The 19,353-nt window shown below is 40.2% G+C and overlaps 1 protein-coding gene across 1 annotated transcript in view; it reads right to left on the bottom strand.

Moving 5' to 3' along the window:
* The window catches only part of SNX25 (sorting nexin 25), a 68,595-nt gene extending 50,400 nt beyond the window's left edge, over positions 1-18,195 (bottom strand). The window contains exons 1-2 of the mRNA XM_009070959.1: positions 18,117-18,195; positions 9,049-9,265 (exon numbers count right to left, since the gene is read on the bottom strand). Of these exons, the coding sequence (XP_009069207.1) occupies positions 9,049-9,265; positions 18,117-18,138 (239 nt within the window). The 5' untranslated portion in view covers positions 18,139-18,195. The remainder of the gene's footprint in view (positions 1-9,048; positions 9,266-18,116) is intronic.
* Positions 18,196-19,353: the final 1,158 nt, after the last annotated feature.

Below are 19,353 nucleotides of genomic sequence, written 5' to 3'. Positions count from 1 at the left end.
TGCTGAATAGCATCAATAGTAAGACTTTACCCTTCACTGCTGCAAACCTATGAATTCAACCAGCACTTTTTATAAAGGAAAGCAGAACAGCAGATTTGCTTTGACAAGCAGTTAAAACACTAACAGAGCTATAGAAATATGATTTCTTTCCCATACAACGAAGCAACTCTGAGCCAATATCAAAATCTCTTTAGTCCCAATTCTTAATTTCTCAGGAATGCTGGACCCATGGCCATTCCATAATACTGGACTATCACACGGGCTTCCAGGTTTCCCAACTCAGGGACCTCACAGAAATAGCACTTTTTTCCCAGGCTTTACTGCAGATATCCACATTTTTCATTAGGACCATGTGGTAACTCCCTGTATTGTAAAGCATTAAATGACTTTTGGTATTCGTGATTGGGTGTACACTTCCTGATGCAAAGCATTGGCTGTATAGTCTCAATCCTCACAATGGCATGGAAGAGACTAAAAATAAAACCTAAAGAGGTGAAAAAACTAAAAGCCAACCTGAAAGTTATCATTTACAATGCCCATGCACTTTGGATTTGGCAAATTTGAGGCTGGCAATACCAGTGCTTCAAGGGAAAAGAAACTCCCAAATAAGTATGCTGGTTTGGAGACACGCATGACTAGGAACTTAATGATGACAAACATGATGAATTGGTCTGCTTTGAAAATAGGAAGCAAGCAATAAATAAATTATATCCAGACATTCCACCCCACCCCCAAAAAAACCCCACTGAAGTCCAAAGAGTCTGTAGAAACATTAAGTACTCCTCTACAGGAAGTTACATAAGGGTTCTTCCTTTAAATAAATAAATAAATATAGATCACAAAGTGTTCCCTTCAGCCTTGCTATTTCTTTATTTAGCCTTGCGAGAGAGAGTCTTTGTTGAGGAATACAGCTGGTCCAGGTGGCTCGGCTGGCAAGCTGTGAATTGAGATGTTCATTGCAAGGCCAGTTGAGCTGTGGGTGGAAAGCCCAGGACAAGAGGCCATGAACAACCAACATTTTAGATGACAATAGGGCATGAAGATGGGTGTCACCCAGCCAGGTGACAATCCTGGACATGAAAGCACCTGAAGATGGGTGACGTGAGTGACGTGCCAGGGATGAGGACCAGAATATGGGGGAAAAAAGAGGGAGATGGGGGCATGGAGGTAATCTGTGAGGATATAATTGCCCAGGGGCCATGGTTAATGGGGTGCCTGTGAGGAGGCAGCCTGCTCAAGTGGGTCTCTCTGGATTCTGCCATGAATAAACTGCTTTGTGGAACCTGACGACTCAGACTCTGCTAAGGGAAACCCAGAGGTGAACCGGTAATGAAACCTGGTCATACTGCGAGTGCGAGGGGTGTACAGGGAGCCAAGCAGGGCACTCGTCGGCTCACTGGAGCCACCCATGACTGGGAAGTTTCCTTAATTTAAGTCACAATCAGAATAATTGTGAGCTGAAGTGCATGTGCAAACCACTCTAACTCTGACAGTATATTCAACATTCACCATGCACTTCCATCAAACTGATACTGAGAACTATCAGAACCACAGGTAAGCTGCATCTCTTCACCTGTATCACCCTCTAAGCTTCTTGACAGCGCAGCAAAGTGAAAACTTCCTGATCTATTTGAGCCTTTACGAAAAAAAATAAACTTGGACCTTTACAAGCTAGTATCACAAATATACCCCACAAAAGTACCTACTAGAAAAACCAGTACAAAACAACAAAGCACCCACAACTCTGAAAACAAACCACATCAAATCCAGAAAGCACACAACAAACAAGACAAAGCCAAAACCCAGATTTCTACAGCTGCTACTTTTATCAAGATAAACCAGCAACTTTTATAAATCACTTCAACTAAAGTTTCTTGTGAAGAAAACTGTCATTTACACATGTCACAGTTACCTCTTTCAGGAAAAAGCACTTGACATGTCATATTGATAACAGACCCAAAGAACCTATGAATGGCTTACAAGCTGTGGTATGACCACATCAGCACCACGATGTCCTAATGCTTATTGTGGTGTCTAGGTTATAGTCACTCATTAACAGGAAACCCAAACTTCCCACACTGAAGCTTGAAAGTAGTGGTGAGCTTTAGACCAGGTGTTACCCATGGGTTAACTTTGATAACGTGCTCAGACTTTGGCTTTTCATGACTGTTTTGTTGCTGCATTTTCAAACTGCTGCTCCCATTGCAACAAATCTCTACAATTTCAGACTAATCCTCTTGATACTCCTTTCCAGAGGCTGAGTGTGATAAGCAGTTCTTGGTATTCCTGGTTTGTGGGTGGCAAATGGAATTATAAAAGAAAATCAAGTCCTGTGGGAGGTGTTTAGTTGCTACACACACAAATCGGATGCATCTATAGGATTAACCAAGTTAAATCTCAAGTGCTTAAACTCCCTTTACATCAGTCTGCTCTTGATCAGTTTGTGGTGGCAGCACCTTTTATTTTTACTATCTTATCAAAATACATACTGTAATCACAAAAAATTCAAGTTATATATCCTATAAATGCAAAGGTATTCACACAGGCCAAGAAAATTAAGAAGAGAGTTGTTTTCTTGCCTTACCCTGTCAGTAATACAGAGAAATCGAAAGGAATGTTATCAGATGTATGATACAAACTTCAATCCCCAAATTGCTTATCATACTGACCACTCAAACAGCTATTCCCCCACTCATACTTTCCAAGCTTTGAGCTCTTAACTATCCATTCTGAATCAGCACCAGGAGTAGCCTGCAACACCCCAAGCATTCCTGTTGCAAAGTCATGACTTACGCTGCAAGTCTGGGCACACACACATAAAAACACTGCAGAGTATCCCATCAGATGTTATGTAGGAGTTAACTTGCCAGAAGTATATTCAACAATCAATACCACATATTCATATTTGCAGAAACCAATTCTTCCTTGGTCTTTGGGATCAAAGGTGCCCCAGCCACAGGTTAAAGACAGGCAACACTCAAAGCTAAAATATGTAGGACAAATAATAACAACTACTACTATCATAAATAGTGGTTTGTTTTTTTAAAAAACAATGTCACCATGACCTCTTCTCACTGAGGTTTGTTTAAAAGCACTGCTTGTCACAGGGTTCAAGAGGCAGCAAGGATTAACTACCTTCAAATCCCACTTGCCTACTGTGCTGGTTTTGGCTGGGGTAGTTTTCTCCACAGTGGCTAGTACAGGGCTATGTTTTAGATTTGTCCTGCAAACTGTTGATAATACATAGGTGGAGTTTTTTATTGCTGAGCAGTCCTTACACAGCATTAAGGCCCTTTTCCGCTTCTTGAATCATCCTGCTGCAGCTGAGGGTGCACAAGAAGTTGGGAGGAGACACAGCTGGGACAGCTGACCCAAACTGACCAGAGGGCTACAAAGATGGTGAAGGACCTTGGGGGGAAGCTGTATGAGAAGTGGCTGAGTTTGGAGTGATGGCGTTTGTCTTTCAAGTCGCTGTCAGGCGCGAGGGAGCCCTGCTTTCCTGGAGATGGCTGAATACCTGCCTGCCTGTGAGAGGTGGAGAATGAATTCCACATTTTGCTTTGCCTGCATGTGCAGCTTTTCCTTTACCTATTAAACTGTCTTTATCTCATCCCACAAGTTTTCTCATTTTTACTTTTCCAGTTCTCTCTGGAGCTCGCTGGTGGGGGAATGAGTGAGCAGCTTGCATGGGGCTTAGTTCCCGGCTGGGGTTAAACCATGATACCTATTTATCTCATGTAGGCAAATCTTATTTTGCTTATGCTGCATCCAGCACATGATGTTTTGTATCGAATGTTAATAGTTCTGTAATAATATCCGAGGCAGTTATTCTTAGCCCACAATAAGTGTAAGGGAACTCCCTTTCATGTGGACAGCTTCACAGAAAGATGCTTACTATTTGTTTGCACCTTGCTAAGTCCTGAGAGTCACTGAGCATTGCATCCAGAAGAATAGCTGCCTCTTGCTTTCAACAAGCACATCATGTTACTAGAGGACTACATTCTTGGGATCAGATAGTTCTAGCCCCTAGAAAATATACTACCACCACAGATGACACTGCACCCACATAGCAACATGACCAGTTTCATCACTGTACATCACCTTGCTCAGCTCCTGGTCCATCCTTGTTCACATAAAATGGCACTGCCGTTCTTCAGCTTGCTTATATTTCTGCCAAGGAAAGACTCTTGAACAAGATATAAAGGAATGAGGGAAAGGTGTTATGAAACAAGAATGGCCATATACTACCCTCTTTACCCTGCAGGATACACTTGGATAATCCTGTTATAAATGTGCTCCTGATTCTGTACAACATAGGGGAAAAGAGCAGTGGCTTCTAACAATAAATCCAAGGCTGACTTTTCATCTGTATCCCAGACTCATAAACTAGCTAATGCTGGACACAGGGAATTATCATATTCCATTTCTACACAGAGCTAATAATAAAAATCTAATGATTTCTTATCTAAAATATTCAGAAATGCCACAAATTTTGTAACTGAAAAGTGGCAGGATCCTTTGAAGCCCTGACTGGACCTCAAGTAACACCCCAGCAATGCATGCAAGATGAAAAATTTGGGAGGTGTTTTGCCTACAGCTTGCATTGCTCTATGTCACCACAGACAGTTCTGCCCATGGCTAGTAAAGTGTCTCTGCCCTTATTTTGCTCTGTAGAAGTGTCTGGCATGCACAGGAAAGACAGCTGCCATTAAGGAAAGCCAGAGGATAGAATAAAGAAAGAGGAAACAGACCTAACACTGCCAGATTTCTTCCTCCCAATGCTCTGTCTCCCACTGGCCAGCATGGAAGTGGACTCATAACAGAATGGTTTACGTTGGAAGGGACCATTCATTGCCAATTTCCCCGCCAACAGGAGGGGACCCCCCCCACTAGAACAGGCTGCTCAAAGTCCCATCCAACCTGGCCTTTATCCATGCCTCCAACAATGACATGGTCTCCCAGCACTTTTCCTCATTTGTTAGCCTCTGCTAACCGTTTACCTTGTGCTGTTTATTACTAAGTGGATCCTTGCGATGATTAAGATAAGGTAAGCCAGAGGGAAAGCAGGAGCATAGGGAAGGACTGTAGCACCCTTTCACATTCTGAAAGGTCTCAGCCTATTTTCATCTTCTCAGACATTCTGGTCAATCACTCACAAGTGAGTCAGTGAAAGGAGGAAAGTAAAGGACTTGTGTGGATGACATGCATCCAGTGACAAAATACATTAACCTCACACTGAGGAAAGTCACCTCTGCACACCTGGGCATGGACAGTTGTTTCTCTTCTGCTACTTTAGTAGACTATCTGATGCCATATAGGAAAACTGAGACAAGGTGGTTTAGGTGGCATACCCTGCAGAGACAGTACAAGAGTTATTTAAAACTTCATAAGCTGCCACATAACAGACAAAATGCCCTTTGCTGTCACGTTGCAGTATCAACTCAGCAGTAGAAATGAGATGCAGCTCTTCAAGAGGCATCACAATAGGAAAGATGCCTTACTCTAATTACAATTTCTGTTCCACTATATTTATAATCCAAAACTAACGGGATTCCTTATTAAGAGACACAGAGGGAAACACATGAATGCCAATTTAGATTTACTAGTGGTCTTTAAAACATTAACAAAAAGCAAATGTAGATCACGAGCTGTGTTCCATACCATAGGAAGATGAATTTTCTGTGTTTGAACTGTGGCAATTGTGATTTAACCCAGCAGGCAGCTGAACACCACACAGCCATTCACTCACCCTCACGCCCCCCTCAGTGGGATGAGAGAGAGAATCAGAAAAAAGAAAACTCCTGACTTTGGGGTGACCTAATTGCAGCCTTCCAGTACCTGAAGATCCTACAAGAAAGATGGAGAGACACTATTTACAAGGGCATGTAGTGACAGGAAAGGAGGAATGGCTTCAACTGAAAGAGTAGGTTTAGATTAGATGTTAGGAAAAAATTTTTTACTGTAAGGGTAGTGAGGCCCTGGAACAGGTTGCCCAGAGAATCTGTGGATGCCCCATTCCTGGCAGTATGCAAGGCCAGGCTGGATGGGCTTGTGAGCAACCTGATCTAGTGAAAGATATCTCTGCCCACAGCATGACATTTAAAACTATACAGTCTTTAAGGTCTCTTCCAACTCAGGCCATTCTATGATTCTATGACTTTAGATAAAGAGAGTATAATAGAACAGAAAAGGCAGGGAAAACAACATTAATAATAATAGAATTAGAATATAGAAAACAAGTGATACACAGTGCAATTTCTCAACACCTGCTGACTGATGCCCAGTCAGTTCCTGAGCAGCTGCTCCCAGTCAGCTTTCCTCTTAATTTATATACTGAGCATGACACCATAAGGTATGGAATAGCCCTTTGGCCAGTTTGCGTCAGGTGTCTTGGCTGTGTCATCTCCCAGCTTCTTGTGACCCCACTCCCCCAGGCTCCTCACCGACAGGGCAGTATGAGAAGCTAGAGTCCCTGACTTTGCATAAACACTGCAAAGCATCAACTAGAACATCAGTGTGTTACCAGCATTATTCCTAAATCCAAAGCACAGCACTGTACCAGCTACTAGGATGAAAATTAACTCTATCCCTGTTGAAACCAGGGCAACAATACAGAAACTAATTGAAGGCTTCCAAGCTAGAAGTGACATACTTTTGTAGCTTTCAGTCTATAGCTTAAAATGTCAGTAGGTATAGCACAGTAAACTCCACAGGAGTAGGCAGTTTTGTACAAAACTCAAATTATTCCTAGAACCACAAATACTCTTAAAAAGAAAAGACTATCAGAATACTCACTGTGCTTTCAGGTTTATTACATGCATGTTCACATCACTTGGCACAGGTTCCATCTGTAGCATATGAGCACAATGTCACCTTTCTGCTGACTTTGTCCTAGTACGTACATAGCATTTAAGTCTGCCAAGAAACAGTGAGCCCTGTGCAATTTCCATACAGCTCCCTTGACTTTTTGAGCAAGTTTTGATGAGCAGCATGAGGATATTCTGGTGCTTCACAACTTGCGTCACGCAGCATCATGCTGCTGATCTGTCAGGCACATTAAAACCAGACCTTTCTCCTTGTGAATTCACAGCCTTGCAGTCTGTGAAAAGCATTCAATGTCCAGTTCCAGCCTCTACAAATTGTGCAGTTATAGCTGTGGAGTTGCTTTGGTTTGGTTTTGGGTTTATTTTATCCACCACATTAGTTCCTGATAGGAATTTTTTCATTACCATGTTAGGGCAAGTGCAAGGTCCTGCACCTGGGGAGAAATAACCCCATGCACCAGTACAGGTTGGGCACTGACCTGCTCGAGAGCAGCTCCACAGAAAAAGACCTGGGAGTCCTGGTGAACAACAGGCTGTCCATGAGTCAACAGTGTGCCCTTGTGGCTAAGAAGGCCAATGGAATTGTGGAGTCTCCCTCACTGGATATATTCAAGAAATGCCTGGATGCAATCCTGAACCATGTGCTCTAGGATGGCCATGCTTGAGTAAGGAGGTTGGACCAAACGACCCACCGTGGTCTCTTCCAACCCAACTGATTCTGTGATTCTGTTAATGGAGCCTGCCATATCCAGTATGGACTAAGGTTCATTTACCACTCCCAAGTGAAAAAGTAAACTGAAAAATACTCAAGAGAATTTATTTTAGCTCTATATAGTGAACATAACAATCCAACAAAGATGAAGTGGTAATAATTCGCACTAGGTAAGAAACCTCATCCATGAGCAGCATTAATAATATTTAATAATTCTGCAATTCTAGATTTTCCATCCCCAGCTTCAAACAGAGAAACATTCAGACAAAGAAAAAAAAATAAAACAACAAACAAAGAAAAAAAAAATCAGCATCCTCATTCTTTAACTGCTCAAATCAGGCTCTTCCCAAAAACAAGCACTTCACTGTGATAAAGGACAAGCACAAGCATAATACTTAAAAATCAAGGAGCACACTTAGGAGTTTTACGTGACCAAGAGATTTCTACCACATTCCAGAGCTAAAAGAAAGTAGTACCTGAAATCCAGTGTGAGTTCTACTGCAAAGTACATACACTTTTATTTCTTCTTTTCTTGCAGGCAACCACCCTTTAGTTTATTTTCTGTCTTTATTTCTTCTACACATTAGCTTAAATAAAGCTGGGATCTACCACAAAAAACCCTATCTTCTGCTCCACAACAGAGTCAATGCTAACAGACAAACTGGAGAAAACAGTTGATCTTTTTTCTCTGAAGGGGTGTCAAAAATATGTGGATCTAATTGTAAGCAAAACAACTTCACAGAATAAAACGTATAGTCTAAATCTGAATGACCAAAGCATATTTCACCTAGGATAACTGAAGTGCAGACATAAGCCCAAATTTCATGCACAATTAGACAAATTGCACATTCAGATGTGGGAACTGCATAAGCTAAGCATTCCCATTAGCAATTACAATTTGGGTGCAACTCTAGTATTCAGTGGACAGCTGAATTTTTAAGGGGGCAAAGAGCCTTGCCAAAAAGGAAATTCATGAAATTAGCGAGATAACCTAAGCAGAGAAAGAAAATACAGCCAACAATTTTTCCAGTAGAAAAGTCTTGTTACTGCAGGACAGGCCACTTACTGAAATCACAAGGCTTTGCCTCTGGGGGCTAGAAGAAATGGCAAGCTGAATGGAATTAACCCTGGTGCTATTTTGGGAAAGGTACAAATAACTGTCTTCTTGTCTGTTGACTGCTCTGACAGCACCCCTTCTTTCCCTTGCAGGTTCACACTACTTTGCAGGAACTGCTCACACAGCCCACCTCCTGCTGTGAGCAAAGGATTCAAGGATGAAACAGAAACAGCAGTGAGTCTCAACTCTGAGAAAAATGAGGACAAGTGTTTCCTTCCACAGATCTTACAGATGCCCTAAAGCCTGGTTGATCTCTAAAACTAGTAATAAGCTTGAATTATTTTCCTTATCAATTCCCTACAAAAGCATTACACTCTTCATTCCTTTGGTTCAGCACATCCGAAAGCAAAGAGAGAAGCAGAAAAATCCAATGAAATGCACAGCTTTGTTTTTACCTGGCGTTGGCTCCTTTAAGGTCACAGAAGTGCGAGAGTAAAGCTTTCACTACATCATTGCAGACAACTTTAACTACATCAATGTGACTCAGCCTCTGTCGCAGCTGCTTGGCAATCTCCCAGAAGTCTTCAGATAGCAGCTGGTACAGCTGCCCTTCATCTCTGCTAAGATGCCCATACCAGGACAGGATGTAATCTCTATAGCTGTAGTCAAACACTGAAAGGAGAAACAAAACAATAAATAGCAAAAACTGCAAAAGGACAAGGCACACCAAGATGGAAAATATATAATCCTCCACCCCTCTCCTCAAAAACTGGATGGGTAATAGGTTTCGTATGTACTTTGGGTTTTAAATTCTTGCCAAAGAAAGTATGGTTGGCGAAGTTACAGCAATCTGCACCTAACAGGTTACTGGAGGTCACTTTGCAAAGCAAAGCCTGTAAGTGGATTTGCTCAGACAGTCAGGTTACCAGCTACACACAAACCTCAGACTAATACCTGACTCTCAATGGTGGCTGTGGTTATGTGAACTATCATATAATCTGACTGTGTCTAAGCTGTTACAGACCAAAACCAGCCTTCTTTACATACAAATTCAAGTCTCCAGTCCAGAGTCATGGTTAAAAGGGGAGTTGGTAAGAGTTTTGGATTTCAAAAGACATATACAATACTGAACTACACCACAGAAAGTACATTATGGGATCAGAAGAGCTAGAGATAAGAGAGAACAAGTAGATTAGCATGACAGCATGAACTTCAAAAATAATGAAGTATTCCAAACCAGATCTACAGGCAATAACCAAGGTTACAGTAATTGCAAGTCCCATGGCAACATCATCTTCTATCATTCTGACTTCTCTTTATGACAATGTTCGTGTGTCGCCAGTTTTACTGATGTTTCCCTCTCGCAGATGTCCCTGGAGGTCTCAGAGGGAGCAGGTGGTGTACAGGAGCATGCATGAGCTGTATTTAGCAGTTAAAACAACATAGGAAAAAAGCTGGGGTGGTAGAAGTCAATTGGCATCTGACAGAGGGATAAGAAAGAGGGGGAAAGTCCTGTGTCTGATAATCTGAGCAGCTTCTCTACCAAACATCCTGATTTCAGACTTTTTACATCAAAAGTACATCTCATCTGTCAGTGTAAGCCTGTGATGCAAAGCAGTCACGACTCCATACTTTCCACTATGATATAAGTTGTTTGGCAGTTTAGTAAACTATGAAAATCTCCCTGGCACTGTGACAGTGAATTAATAACATACTAATAGCAGAACAACTTAAACTGAATACTATCACCTGTCTTTTCTGGCAAAATTAGCAACCCTAATCCAACATTACCTTGTTAAAAACAACTCAAAAGAAAAGGTTAAACTTGCCAGAATCTTCTAATCAAATGCTTCATAAATCAGTTCCCTCAGGTTTATAAAGAAAGAAACCGAGTCACTTCAATGAGTATGTTGAAATATATAGTTAAAAGACTTTTGCTAAGTCATTTTGAATCTTTTAAATTAATAATTCAGGAAAAAATCCAACACATTTCAATAAACAAATACATAAAATATTTGAAGTTTTTATTCTTTTTTCTGATCCAGGAGAGGAAAAAAATATGTAGACACATGTTGCAGGATGGGAACTTCCAATGTTGAAACATACCCGATTTCATTACTTTTCGAAAACAGAAGAAATCCTATTTCATTGAAAACTCTCACCCACAAATAATACAAAGTGATAAAAACAGCTATAAAAGGTAGTGTGGTCTTCTAATAAGCAAGCTGAGTAATAATCCCTATACACCAAAGCACAACTGGGAATAGCATTTTAAAAACTGACGTTTATTACTCATCTGAAATCTCCTATCATGATACATATCTTAAGTATCTATTTCTCCACAGCTGTCCCCAAGACCTTCTCAGCCCCCCTTTCCTTATAGTTTAGTTACTCTCTTCTGTTACAAGACCTGAAAGCTGATCACATCACAGATTCTTCCTTTTCATGTCCTCTGTAAGAGACCAATAATTTCTCAAGTGCATTCAAATCACACTGCATTATGATATTTGTTATCATTATCAGTGGCGAACAATTACTTTTCCAGATTTTCTTGCACACCTTCTCTACCCTTTGCAAGGGTGCCAAGCAGCATATTTCTTCAGCATCTCCTCCCTAAGCAGAAGAGTGGTGGCTCCTACAGATACCTATCAAACAGAACTCTACAAAGCAAGAATACAAGACACAAGAGAAAAACTTGTATCCTGATCCGTTATACTTCATTCTCTTTCAGAACATGTTATCTGTTCCCACTGACCCTTAATTTGTAACTGTATTTTTAAGCAACTACTCTCCAAAATGAGCTCAGTTTCTAGCACACTACATCATACATACTTTTTGATTCCTTTTAGCCACTCATGACTTCCATCGTATTCCATATTACATCTCTGTGTTACGGTAAAGCACAACATTCAAACATAATATTTTACTAATTAGAATTGTTATATCAGAGTACAACTCCTACGATTTTACTACACTTCCAGCTGAAACACCTGAAGGAAGATCTATTATGGTGGGAAGTCTTCTGCTTGAACAAAGCAAGGTGACAGTACAGCTCTTCATCTAGGTATATCAACATGAAACAACCACTAAAGCTAGTGGCAATATCAAACTAAAGACAGAAGAGCACCAATTCCAAGCATGAAATGCTTCACTTGTGTTTCTCTGTCACTTAAACACTTTCAACACTGCAAAAGGATTACACTACTTTAAGCCATACTTTCCTGCACCTACCTTTTACAACTCCCTTCCTTACATGCTTTCTATAGCTTCCTTGTCACTTCTGAGCCTTGCTGCCCTTCCTGCATCACAACAGTGCTGTTGTCTATAAAATTCAGGGTGCCAGAATGTATGTCCAAATGAGCAGTGAGACAGTTTTTAGGACTTAGTTTTAAAAAATAAGTAAATAAACCTTAAAAAGCACACCAGTCACAGAGACTAGGAGCAGTCTCTTTAAGACTGGGTAAGACACTGCCTCATCCATACGTCATGCTGGCCATGGTGCATAGTTGCTGCTTTAGTTTCATGCCCATTGATGTGGCTGGTGCCTTTTTCAGCACTCTAAAGAAATACAGAAAACAAATTTAAGAATTCTATAGAGAGCAGCTTGCTTCCTCCAGAGGAGAAATCTGCTCATGCATCTATTATTATTTTTATATCGCACGTTCTCTGAAAACAACTAGTCAGAAGACAAGAAAGGAATAAACAGAGAAGCAGAACACATTCAGGACAATAAACTTACTCATCCACTACAAGCATGAAACAAATTTCCTCTGATCAAATCAAATGCAGTGGCCACAATGAAACTGGTGCAAACCTGCAGAAAATTCTACTGGGTTTTCCAAACCAGTTTAGCAAACACAAGTATCAAGTCATGATAATGGGATTAAAAGTCATTCCCATGTAAATGTGAAGTTGAGCCTCTCCAATTACTCTTTTTAAATAAATACGGTAATCTAAAACAGTGTTGGGAGTAGAGAGCCAGAAGCTTGTCTGGAGGGTTAGTGAGGACACCCCTTTAGACCCTTCCTTCATTCCTACTCCTGTACAGGTCCTACACTGACTGCTATCTCTCTGCCACATTCATTCATTCAGATGTTCAGTGACACCACAAGACAGTGGGCCAGACTGGCTTCAAATCTCCCACTTGCACAGCTTCACACTAGACAGTTTTTACACTGCTAAGCTTCATTACTCAACTTCATTAAAAATAAGACAAAAATCTGAAGAACAAGGATTAAATGCCTACTCTTTTTCTCAAAGCAATATTAAAGAACAAAGCATAAACATTTTCCATGTTTCTGTGCAAATGCAGACACAGACCTTGAGTTTCAACAAGGAAAAATCCTTTCCTGAAAGCACTGGAGAGCCCAGAACCATTACATTAATTTGTAGTCAAATCCAAAACTCTCCTGTGATTGTATGAACAACAGAAGAGAACGTATAGCTACAAAACTGGCTTGAGTTACACTAGAGCAGCAAGCACTGCAATCTGTAAAACAGAAATGCAAGGTTAATATGAATTAAGGTCCTGCATGAGGAAACCACCACCAAAGAGCGAAGACCATCATTCTGTGCTACTACAACACTAGATCTAACATGCATGATGTGGTTATAATAAGCTACACTTTTAAAAAATACTTTCAACAAAAATGTAACAGAAAAAGATGACAGACTATACCACAGCTAAGTACCTGTCAAGAACTGTTCTAGAGAAGTAAATGTTAAATGCTTAGTTATTTCTTACAGCTACTACCTCTTTCCCCCTGCCAAAAGCTAATTCAGTCCAAAAAAACCCCCAACAAAACAACAAAAAGAATCTAACTAAAATATTAAAACCCATATATTAAAGTCCCTAAAAATTACTAATAAATACTCTGAATATGCAATTATATACTTTCCAGGACATTAGGTTTTAAATTGAAAGAGATAAAGGCCATTACATTTACTGTATTTTAGATTTCATTATGTTTTAGCTACACAATACAAATTAAGAGGATGAGGTTTTATAGTCAACATTATCTTTATTTACTGAAGTTTCTTATGCCCACTAAATCTTTACACAAACCACACATACCTAACAGAGTTGTTCTAAGAAGGTCAACAACGACAGGAAAGGTGTGACCCATAGGAGCAATGTAACTAAATTCCAAAAATATCTCCAACAAGGTCACCTCCAGATAGGACTGAAGGAAGATAAACCACTACAAAAAGATGATACAGTTCACTGGCATGAAATATTTTAAGAGCTAAGAAACACAGGTTATGAACAAACAGTGAATTTTCACAGCAGAACAATTTCACCAGTGGAGTTCTGCTGGGGTTTGTGCTATGTGAGACTCTGACCCAAACTCCAAAAATGTCTCAACATCGTTCCTTTGTGTAAACCACAAGGCATGATAAAGGATGGCTGACTGTCATTGGCATCTGATTGTCGGGGGAAACTCCGCGCGGGGAAGCAAGCAGTCGACTCAATGTGAGTGATAAACCAAGCTCCAACTTTATTGTTAGCTCAGCTCTTCTTTTATACGGTAGATGATAAATGTGCTTATTCATTACTTAGCATTACCTAACAGCATTACCTAAGCTCTAAAAGTTACATTTATATACTTTTTCTGCTTGCGGTTGCAGCTGTGAAGAAGTCTTCTTTATACTCCGGAGAATTCTTCTTTGTTCTCCTGGATAGCTTGTCCTTGGGCTTGCAACATTATGCTGAGAAGCTAAACTCCTGAGGCCTACTTCTGCTCAGAGTTCCCATAGTGCCTTGCTTGACTCTTGCTCGCACAATGCTCTCTGGGAGCTGTGCCCCTGTTCCCTTAGCCATTCTTCAACATCTGATTTTGCCACGTTGGCTGCTTGGGGGTTTACTGCATAACCACCACGACAAGGACACACGCAGCAGAGATGAGGTCAGAACAGACAGAGTGACGAAGGCACTTGCGGAGGACGGTTGCCTCACCAAGACCCTCCTCCCTTCCCAAAGTCCAACCAGAACATGTGAGGTTACACAGCTAGAAGGCAGGACTATGCTCTGGTATTAATAACCATGGGAAAACCACCAGGACTGATTGGAAGATAGGGTGGAAACTTCTATAGACAGGGCAGGACAAAAATAATAAATAGTGAGTGGGCCAATTTTTCGCTGAAAGCTTCTCCCCACCCTGAGCGCCAATTTTTCACAGAAGATTCCCTCACCATGCAACAATTGGACCCGCAGGACACTGCAGGACTCCATGGTGGTAACTTTCCTTCTGCAAACTCTCTGTACTTCTGCTTATCTTTCCCACTTGCTCTTTCTAAACTACCCCGTCGCTCTTTGGGACTCGTTATCTCCTGTTGCTAATAAAGACCAGAGGACGTGGAGCAATAAAAGTTGAAGATGAAGTTCAGTTCCTGTGACACCAGCTACACACATGGCAGATAAATCTACTGACAGCTACAGCCTCAGCCCAAGCAGTACACTATTCAATAGCAGCATCAGTCTATGCACAGTCTCTCATAGGAGACGTGTTACCACACTACCATATGATATGCACTGAAAACAGTAAGTTACCAGACAAGTAACAGGTAGCATTAAAAGGCTAATAGTATTTGTAGAAGTGGCTTACCTTTTTTTCTTTTTTAGATAAATGAAGGGCAAACAAGAATCAAATCAATCAAGAGAAAGCATGAAAAATACTGAAAAAACATATTTCAGTGCTAGTCACTCAAGTACTACCTGCTGAGAAAAGGACTCAGGATTGACAGCTAAAAGACCTTCTCTTTCTGCCACATTCAACAAGGAAAATAATTTCGTAACATTATACTTGTTCTAATCTTGAGCACTTAGACTTCATAAAACACACCTCACAGTAGCAGGGCTAATTCACAGCCTTCTCTCACATTGTATCTACAGCTTATGCAAGTATGTTGCAATTAAGAACAAAGAAGGACTTTGAAGCACCAGCCTGTTACACTACTCAGTTGTTAATGAGAGAGGGAAATGGGGGAGATAGCTACAGCAGAGCTGCAAACCAAAGTATAGAGAGGTTCCTTTTTGCTGGTGTTTAGTGACCCACATTGTAGAAGGATAATTCTCAATTCTGTTCATAAACTGTGGCAAAACAAGAAGCTATGCAAGACACAGGCAACCATTATCAGCCAATGACCACCACAGGAAACCTGTCTAAGCACTGTCATAGCTTTAAGTTTATTGAAAGAAGACTGATGGCTGAAACAGAAACATGCATGACTCCTTCAGTTAAACTGAGGATGATCACTGACATCTCTCCATCCAACTACACTAGCAGACCATGATGAGAACATCAGGAAAAACGCAGTAAAGCAAGTGACAGTTTGAAGTGACACGCAACCCCAGGAGAGCCACACTAAACTCAGACAGAAAAGTCCACACAGACAGGCTCTAACACCAGCAAAAGCTCAGGATGACTGAATAACAATCCAAAGGCAGCTCTAGAGGGGTGGAAGATAGTTAGCAACTAACTGTAAACCTCAGCCACACTTGGTTACACAGTTGATGAAAAACAGGCAAAAAAAGTCAGTTAACCAAAGGACTGTCTCTTCATACTCAATAACAGCATTTCTAAAATCAGATGGTGCTGACTCCTCCAAAAATGTTATCCATGCATCTCTAAGGTAATTTAAAGAGACGCAAAATCTAATTTTTAAAAAATTGCAAAACCCCATTGACTGATAATCTGACAACACCTACTCTAAACTTCAAGTGGCAGCAGGAGACCGAACTGGTCCCCAAGAACACCATGAGAACTGAAAGTCTCTTAACTAAATGAATGAGGCTATTTAAAGCCTTTTGATGGACAGCATATTACATCTAGAAAGCAAAAAGTTTTCAAAAGTTCCTGGGATTTCTGAATACTTTAATCCTGATCAGTTTACAACTGGGAACAAAACCACAGACAGCAGTTTTTGTATCACTAGTAACGAAGTTTTATTTGACCATGAACTTGTTAAAAAAAAAAAAAAAAGCATTCACAGTATCAAGACAACCAGAAGTTTCAGAACTGGCAGAGGGCAAGAAGTCCTGTCTATTTTCAGACAGGCTGATCATTTTACTCTAATGAAAAATTAAAGCATTGCTTCTGGGATTCATTCAGTATCTCAAACTTAAGTTGACTCAGTCACCTTCCAAACCCAAAACACTTTTAGTCTTTTTTATGGTAGAGTGAAAAGTACAGCCTCATCTTTGTCAAACTGCCTAACAGAGGAGAAGTTGGCTTTATCACTTAGGCCTGGAAGAAATACAACAAAATCTGACAAGTTTGCTCTCCAAAATTCAGAGTGAGAATGGAGGGTAAAAGCTACTCTGGAAAAAAAAATAGCAGAAAGGCAAGTGAGCTGTCACAACAGAATGTACTCAACTCTGAAAAATGAATCACTTAAATATTAGTAACTTTCAGCCTTAGTGAGCAGGGATGGCCTCATGCATCCAACTGAACGATCTGCGGGATAAATATCTTAGATGAAGACAGCTCCCATACTTTTACTCACACGAGTTACTCCTACATGCAAATAATAGGAGGGAAGTGTAACACGACTATCTTTCCCTTGGTATTTCATGATACCTGTTGTCTGTCTCCAAATAACCCCACTACCTCCTATTCTGTGATTATGTTAAGGCTTTGTTTCCAATGCCAAGGCAGGTTATACGAAATGTCAAGTATGCACGTGAGACAATACAGCAAATAATTTGTCTGTGCTTGTTTCTACTTGTAATGTTTAGACTCTACTATCCTTTTGACATCATGAGGCATTCTCTAATCTGACTGATTCCAGATGAAAATGCTTCCTAAAAATAAATTGTGATTATGCTATAATAGTTCACCTTCACAAAAACATGACATGGGTAGGTAAAGTGTTCTAATTTCATATTTTCACTACATATCCTGCTAACAGGTACTCATAAAAATAACTTTCAAAACATAACACATCCCAAGAAGTCTTCATAAGACAACCAATCTGTTTAAAGCAATGGTAATTTTCAAATATCCTCTCCAGATATGAACAAGGGTAAAAAATGGTGCTGCAAATAAATCTTAAGGGCAAAGTATTCAAAATTACATAAAATATTTACAAACAGCTGATAGATTGTATCAGCCAGAAATACAAATGTTGATTTTTACATTCAGTTTTTATGGCAAGAATTGCACTAAATGGGAAGACTCTATGCAAGAGTCTACAGGATTTATCAGTTCAGGAAAAAGCAATCAAGATTCTTTTAAATGTTACCCCTTTGCTTTGTGCACAAGTATTAAGGATGGTATTTTTAAATATTTCTATAAAAAACAGCCACTAAAATGGCAAGATATCAGCTGAATTGCAAAAACAGCATCACATTACTTACTACAGTGAACCTCTTGAACAGACTAAGACCCTGCACTTTTATTCTATATCCTGGAAGAAATCAGGGCCATATGCCAAAATCTTGCAATGTTGTGCAAGATATGGTTTGCTAAGAGGACAACAGATATGCAGAGTCTAATGCACCTTTGACCCAATTAAGACTCACCTTCTTTCAGTGCTTTATCCATGTTGTGAGAAATAACCACTCTCCTTGATTGGATTGAATCATGGGAGCTTCCAGACCAATTACTCTGAAATTCAAAGAGAACATTCATCATTAAGTGGAAGGAATAAACCAGAAATTACAGAAGGAATAAAACTGGAATTCAAGGCAACAGTATTGTATCATCAGGTCCTTATACAGATATTGTCACCCCATATGGTTAGAACAGAGGAGTGTCCATTGTCTATGAGGTTATTATACATTGTTTGTTAAGCACATATTAACACTCGTCGTACATTGTACACTGTACAACTTGCTAAATTATGTTAAGTTTCGGGGGGGGGGTTGGTAGAAGGGAGATGTATTCATTTGCAATTCAGTGCACTGAGAATAGGACATGCAGTTAACAGAACACCTGACACTCTTCTATTCAGTATTTTCACAGCTTTTCAAGATCTCCAAGAGGTAAGTCAATAGCAAATATAACATCTTCACAGCCTACTGTGACCATAGACTTAATTTAGCTTCATAAACCACTTTTAAAACAAAAGAGAAGCCTTTAGATCTCCCCACAGTAATTTTGGCTCATATTCTTTTGGGCTTCTTCCTTTAAAGCTACTTCCGGGCCCTGCATTTTAAGTTGTCTGATATGAACATTTGTCTAAATTGGAATAGTAACTCATAGTGCTCAAACAGGTAGGAAACATTTTTCAGGATGTAGACAAAGAACAGTGATTCATGCTGTATTTATATAGAAAGGAACGAATTCAAAACAGAAATAGAAATTGTCCTGACTGTCACTCAGCTTACTTTGCTCCCCTTCATGGGAGCTTAGACTCTCCTTGGTAAGGAGACAGCACTGCAGAAGCTTCCCCATCCCTCCAACATTCACCAAATAGAGAATCAAACAACAGTATAAGCTTCAAGTAAAAACACTGTTTAACGTTTTCAAAGATAATATGCTGTTATCTAGGCCAATTTGCATGGTAATACTCAGTGTATTTTGGTGTAACGTGCTTTTTTTCTGCTGCATACACATGCATGTAGAGTCTAACATAAAGCTTGGCTAATGGGACCCAGATAAAGTCTGAGCTCTACTCTTAACAGCAAAAATAAAGCTTTTCAGGCTTGCTCACATCTAACACACAGCACTGCGATGGATGCTTTTGAGGCCTTGAGTGCTCTTCTTCTGCCCACCGTTGATTTGTTCTGGCTTTTGGGTGAGTGCAACAACAGTCTC

This window comes from Acanthisitta chloris, unplaced genomic scaffold, assembly GCF_000695815.1.
Source record: "Acanthisitta chloris isolate BGI_N310 unplaced genomic scaffold, ASM69581v1 scaffold13313, whole genome shotgun sequence".
Taxonomy (NCBI): Eukaryota; Metazoa; Chordata; class Aves; order Passeriformes; family Acanthisittidae; genus Acanthisitta; species Acanthisitta chloris.
This window is presented reverse-complemented; position numbering and strand designations above follow the sequence as displayed.